The 7,234-nt window shown below is 40.1% G+C and overlaps 1 protein-coding gene across 1 annotated transcript; it reads right to left on the bottom strand.

Moving 5' to 3' along the window:
• Nucleotides 1-539: 539 nt before the first annotated feature.
• On the bottom strand, nt 540-7,226 carry LOC131927274 (collagen alpha-1(XII) chain; the record flags this gene model as incomplete). The annotated part of the gene is given in 9 exon segments (XM_059283037.1): nt 540-1,281; nt 1,883-2,008; nt 2,676-2,745; nt 2,947-3,045; nt 3,240-3,322; nt 3,821-4,013; nt 5,233-5,247; nt 5,636-5,709; nt 7,026-7,226. Coding segments are annotated over 9 exon segments (898 nt in total), but the record flags the coding sequence as incomplete, so codon positions are not given.
• Nucleotides 7,227-7,234: the final 8 nt, after the last annotated feature.

The raw sequence follows: 7,234 nt of genomic DNA, 5'->3' as shown, positions 1-7,234 counted from the left end.
CAAAAGAGAAAAGTAGATTCACAAATAGTATCATTTTATACCAACAGTTACCTTTGTAACATCTCATACCTGATATTGAATCGCATTCAAAACTAATAACACAAACAAGCAGCATAAAACGGGGGTAGGGGGGCATTTGAAGGCTTGTTGCATACCCTTCCTTACACAAAGTAGGCCCCTAAAGCTTTTCATCACAGTACATTACGCCACTATTTAGTGACGGGTGAAGACTTCTTGAAAGGACGCTTCCAATGGGGTGGGTGGGTACACACTGTTGCGCACGCTTGGAGAGCGAGGGAGGAGGGCTAGAGAGTCGGCGTGCATGCGTGGTGTCACGCTTAGTTGGGCGACGTAGATAATTATATAGATATAGATCCCTTGTTGGGGCTTCCTATGATGTCGCCCTGCCTAACTTAAAACCCATGTAGGTTTTGTTCTGTTATAGTTACCTTCAGCTATGGACAGTCCATAATGAACTAACAAAAATAGATTATGATTATAATAAACTATCATTTTAAAAAATGCAACTCAGTTTTCAATTGCATGTAATACATTTTTATTTACATCATAAAGTACACATTTTCAAACAATAAGAGCATTCAATTTATTTTTAATACTAAACTTTACATTTAATTTAAACTTTTAGCAAATTAAAAATAAAATAAAAAAAGATGTTTTTAATTTTGTCAAGAAGACCTAGATTCTCTTTGGTGATTTTTAGTAGGCCTACTCTAACAATGAGTAATAAACGCTGTCGACAAAGTGACACAATAGTCTATTATCCGTTTTTGTTTTTGTTGAATTCAAGCACCAAAATCCTACACGTTTAGTCATTTAGAGAATTGTTTTTGCTATCTCTTATAAACTCAATACAAGATGGAAGTAAAAAAAAAAATTGTTGCTGTTTTTACTAAGGACTTTACACACACATACACACATTAATAATGGCATGAACTGGATAAGAGCGAACCTGTCCCATGTTTATTATAGGACTAGATCTACCACTCATTTAAAAGTGTCAACATTCATAACTTGAGTTCGTACAAATGTTAACCTAATGGAACAGAGATTCTTTGCCAAAAAATAAAACATGGTTAATCAATACAAGTAAACAATGCATAGGTCATCAATACAATGTGTTTTCACATGAAAGTCGATCAGTGATCAAATGAAGGTCTGTGGTTGTCATGGTAACTGGTGGTTGTCATGGTAACTGTACACGTCACATGGGAAGAAATTAACCTTTAAGAGCATTTACTCTGATTGCTTGGCTGGCGGCCACTGGGAGTAAAAAAAAAAAGGGCAAGTTGTTACTCAATGTTACAAAAATGGCAAGTTGTTACTCAATGTTACAAACATGAATAAAATTGTTACTAAATGTTACAAAAATAAAAAGATGTTACAAAACTGACATGTTGCTTAAAGTTACAAATATGATATGTTGTTAGAAAAACGCTATACTGTTACTAAAAGTTGTTGCAAAAAAAAATGAAAAAAAGACAACTCGTGTAATAGTTTGTGACTAAAGTGTGTGTAAATGTATTATACGTAACGCGAGGTTCTTCCACGCAACAGCATGCATCATCACCTACCACTGCAAGTCACTTGACGTTAGTGACACGTGAAAGCACGTGACGTTTAGTGACACATGACGTTTTGCGTCACACTGCACAAAACGCGGTACACCACACGATCTTTGCTCACCAAATTACATGAAAATGATGCACGCAATGTTTGCATAGGCCTACTTTAAAGCTTTTCATTATAATTAAACCCATTTACTCGCACTAAACTTGTGTGTGGGGGTTGGGTAACGGATAATGTATTTTCATTTTAAATCAAACCGAAAGTAAAAGTAGACCAAATTTTAAAAGACAATGACCTTGAATACAGGTAACGTCGATGAGCTGCTGACGGATGAGGTTGAGCCTGGCATAGTCTGTGGCTGTCAGCACACGGTCCCGGCTCCCTGCTATGTTCTCCAGCTCCTCGTAGCCAATCTGTTGCTCTGTGTGTGTGGGGGGGGGGGGGGGGGGGGGGAGGAGGGTGTGAAACAATTGTTCAACACAATCCTTTGTTAAGGTTCAATACATTTACGAGTGATTGTGACTTCACTTTGTTTGGTTGCTATGGTAATGGGTAAGATGTAAGCAATGCCTTGGAACATCCATTACTCTATAGTCCCTAATTAGAAGTATCTACACAAATATACCCATTGTACTGCACATAATTTGACCGTACCTAACTAAATGCACGTATAAACCATAGAACTATTAGAATACTACTCATCTACCCATGCCCCCCCCCCATACAAAAAGGACGATCCCCTCATATCCACCCCTCACGTTAAGTGACCAGTACTACTCCACCCACACCTACGGCAATCACGGTGAATCCCCAACCCCCTCTTCCCAACCCCCCTCATCCCCACCCCCTCATCATCATCCCCCACCCACTAAGTGACCATCACTACTTACCTCCACCCACACCAACAGCTATCATGGTGAACCCCCCCCCCCCCCCCACATCCCCACCCCCTCATCATCATCCACCACCCACTAAGTGACCAGCCCTACTTACCTCCACCCACACCAACAGCTATCATGGTGAATCCCCCCCCCATCCCCACCCCCTCATCATCATCCACCACCCACTAAGTGACCAGCCCTACTTACCTCCACCCACACCAACAGCTATCATGGTGAATCCACTGTCCCTCGCTCTCTTTGCGGCAGCTGCTGTAGCCTAAAGGGGAGGGGGGAGGAGAAAATGTCCAATTGTGTTAACAGCAAATAGTTCGCCAAAAAAAACTCTTGTGACGACACAATAGCCTCACAAGACGTCATTCCCGACCAACTCCTTGCTTTACCATTGCCTCACTGACGTCACCAAGCATCAATCTGACGTCACCACACCCCCACCTGACGTCACAAAAAAAAACCTCACCCTCCTGTTCTGACTGTCCCCCGTCAGTTATGACGATCCCGAGGAGAGCGGCGTGACTTCTGGCAGAGGGCAAGAAATTGTCGATCAGGTATTGGATGCCTGGAGGTGAGAGTCTTGGAGTTAACCAGGGTCAAGGTTACAGGGTTGGGAGGGCAGTATATATATATATATATATATATATATATATATATATATATATATATATATATATATATATATATATATATATATATGTGTGTGTGTGTGGTGTGTGTGTGTGTGTACAGGTAGAAGGGTAGAGTGGCTAAACTTACCAAGACCAGTTTCAGTACGACCACCGTGTCTCCAGTCGAAGGCTTGAATAGCATCGATGGTGTCTTGTTTGTTATTGAATGAACTAATGGGGGGGGGGGGTGATACATAAAGGCATTTGGTTTAATTAGGATTAACAAAAACATTTCTTTAAACATTGGAATTTGTTTAAGCTGAAGTTAGCGTACTGGAAACAAAATTTTTAAGTTTTGCTACCCTCCTCCCACCTTTTCCACATCTTTCCCTATCAGAACTAAAAGACAATAAGCAGCTTGGCTTGGCTGACTTTTATGGGACGGCGTAGTCGAATGGTAGAGCATCCGACTGCTAACCCGAAAGTCTCGAGTTCGAATCCGGGTTTAAGTCTGTAGAACCTTATTGTGCCCACCCAGTTTTGATAGGTACCTGACTCACGTTAAGGAAAGTAAAGGCATAGTGTTGACCAAATTATCCCTTCATATGCCGAAACAGAAACAGGTGAACTCTACTTCACTTGCCCCATGAACCGTCAAGTTCTAAACAGAACTTCATTTAGTTGACCTTTACGCCTATAGTGACGTACGAATGACGTCACAGCACTTACTTGAAGTGAATGACCTTGTCGTCGTGCACCTTGTCAGAGAACATGACCGCAGCGATGCGCACCGTGTTCGGGTTGATGGTGAAGTCTTGGATGAACTCCTCAATGAAGCTGAGCCCGAGCTTAAAGTTGTCGAGCTTAACCGACACGGACGAGTCGATGAGGAAGGCGATGTCTGCTGGTTCCGACTTGCAGGCTGGCGGAAACCGGAAAAATACATTTTTAATTAGTGTTTAATCCTGACATTATTTTTTTTTACTTTCTCAAATACAGAGTATAGAGGAAGTATTGTAATCGAGCACAAAAAGCACATGAAATTATGTCAGTTTTCATCGTTTTACACCTCAGTATTACATCATATACGGAGTATAGGGGACTTATTTTAATCGGGCAATAGTTAAAAATCCAAATTTATCAAAATCTAGACGTCTTACCCGTCATCTAGTCTGAAAAACTGGGCTTTGCAATTTTGTCCGTATGTGTGTGTGTGTGCGTGTGTGTGTGTGTGTGTCCGTGAACGCGATAAATTGAGTACTGTTACAGCTAGGTTGATAAGATTTCATAAATCAGTATTATATCAAATTTTTAGTTCTGTATTAACATTTGAGCGATTTCTGATAAACGAAAATGTTTCTGTTTGCGCAAATTTCTGTTCCCGCATTTTCCTGCTTTTGCAAATTTCTCTTTGCGCTTTTTTTTCTGGTTGCACATTTTTCTGTGTGCGCTTTTTTCTGTGTGCGCTTTTTTTCTGTTTGCGCTTTTTTCTGCTTGCGCTTTTTTCTGTGTGCGCTTTTTTTCTGTTTGCGCTTTTTTCTGCTTGCGCTTTTTTGTGTTTGCGCTTTTTTCTGTGTCCTCTTTTTTCTGTTTGCGCTTTTTTTCTGGTTGCGCTTTTTTCCGTTTGCCCTTTTTTCTAGATAAGAAGCCTGTAGACCAGGGGTTCCCAACCCCATGCCCGCGGGCGCCGCGGGCGTCATGGCGCCCGCCGAACGATTCGTATGTGCCCGCCTATCACTATTCGACAGAGACAGAATTTTTTTCATAAACATTATTGAAAGGTTGAAGGGGATGGAAATCGAAAGTTTGAGGGGGAGGGGGGTGCATATCGGAAATTTGAGGGGGGGGGGGTGCAAATCGAAAATTTGAGGGGGGGGGGGGGGTGCAAATCGAAAGTTTTGTCCCCGGGTGACGGGAAGGGTCGCTACGCCTCTGGAAGGAGTTTGTCGATTTATAATAGGTGGTGCCCGCCACCCTACCGATATTTTAGAATGTGCTCTAGAGTAAAAAAAGGTTGGGAACCCCTGCTGTAGACAAAAGCGAATCAAGCTCGGGTCCCGTTCCCCCCCCCCCCCCCGGCATTATCTAGTTGGCCCATTAGTGATGACAGTGTTACTATGGGAACAGTTAAATATACTCACGTGGTTTAGGTATAACTGTGGAAATAAAAAAAAATCATGTGTTATAAGTATAGATCATTCCAGAAATATAAGATATATATATAAACAGTAAGTCAAGAACCCTCCTAGCTATCCATTGGGCAGATGAAGTAGTGTTATTGTTTCTTCACCTCAGCATTGAAGGGAAGGTGTGGTCAGCACTTTGCCCAGCCGCCTTTACTTTCCCTAACATGAGTTAGGCACTCATCAGAGCTGAGTGGACTCAGGGACATTCTACTGACTTGAACCAGGTTCGAACTCTATACATTCGAGTTAGCAGTTTAGCGCTCTACCCCTTAGGTCACGCCTAAGTTATCTATATATATATAATTATATAACTGAGGATATTTCTAACTCGATCTGTTTATTTAACCCTAACCCTTACCATCACAGGTCTCGTACAAAAGCTTAGATAGGACATCACGTAGCTGATCAAATCGGTCAACAAAGAGAACGTTTCTGTTGGAATAAAGATACAGAAAATATAAGGGTTTAGATTGTTGATATAAAGATATAGAAAATACAAGGGTTTAGATTGTTGGAATAAAGATACAGAAACTATAAGGGTTTAGGTTGTTGGAATAAAGATACAGAAACTATAAGGGTTTAGGTTGTTGGAATAAAGATACAGAAAAAATAAGGGTTTAGGTTGTTGAAATAAATATACAGAAAATATAAGGGTTTAGATTGTTGGTATAAAGATACAGAAAATATATGGGTTTAGATTGTTGGAATAAAGATACAGAAAATATAAGGGTTTAGATTGTTGGAATAAAGATACAGAAAATATAAGGGTTTAGATTGTTGGTATAAAGATACAGAAACTATAAGGGTTTAGATTGTTGGAATAAAGATACAGAAACTATAAGGGTTTAGGTTGTTGGAATAAAGATACAGAAAATATAAGGGTTTAGGTTGTTGAAATAAATATACAGAAAATATAAGGGTTTAGATTGTTGGTATAAAGATACAGAAAATATAAGGGTTTAGATTGTTGGAATAAAGATACAGAAAATATAAGGGTTTAGATTGTTGGAATAAAGATACAGAAACTATAAGGGTTTAGATTGTTGGAATAAAGATACAGAAAATATAAGGGTTTAGATTGTTGGAATAAAGATACAGAAAATATAAGGGTTTAGGTTGTTGAAATAAATATACAGAAAATATAAGGGTTTAGATTGTTGGTATAAAGATACAGAAAATATAAGGGTTTAGATTGTTGGAATAAAGATACAGAAAATATAAGGGTTTAGATTGTTGGAATAAAGATACAGAAACTATAAGGGTTTAGATTGTTGGAATAAAGATACAGAAAATATAAGGGTTTAGATTGTTGGAATAAAGATACAGAAAATATAAGGGTTTAGATTGTTGGAATAAAGACATAGAAACTATTAGGGTTTAGATTGTTGGAATAAAGACATAGAAACTATTAGGGTTTAGATTGTTGGAATAAAGATACAGAAAATATAAGGGTTTAGATTGTTGGAATAAAGATACAGAAAATATAAGGGTTTAGATTGTTGGAATAAAGATACTGAAAATATAAGGGTTTAGATTGTTGGAATAAAGATACAGAAACTATAAGGGTTTAGTAATGTAGTTTCGGGGTGTCTGAAGCTTCATGTCAAATATCGTTGATTGGTTGACCCAGTGAGGCCACCTGCTATTGATCTTTGGTCTCATTGTGAACTCTATGCCCTCATCTGCTATAAGTTATCGATCTGCTACACTGTTGGTTATCGATCACCTAGACCACGTGACGCCCTCACCTGCTCTCGCTAGCGATGTTGTGCAGCTCCTCGTGTGAGACCTTCCCGATGCCGACGGCAAAGACCTGAATGCCGGAGTTCCGGGCCCTGCCGGCCTGCTCACGTGTCAGGTCCTTCCTGTGGGAGTCGCCGTCCGTCATGACGACGGCAACACGTCTGACGCCGATCCTGGCCTCGCTCATCTGCTTGTCCAGCATGTACCTGTTTAG

This window comes from Physella acuta, unplaced genomic scaffold (genome assembly GCF_028476545.2).
Source record: "Physella acuta isolate Inbredline_101_S28 unplaced genomic scaffold, ASM2847654v3 ptg001394l, whole genome shotgun sequence".
NCBI lineage: Eukaryota > Metazoa > Mollusca > Gastropoda > Physidae > Physella > Physella acuta.
Note: the sequence above shows the minus strand (reverse complement) of the source record. Positions and strands in the feature narration are given on the sequence as shown.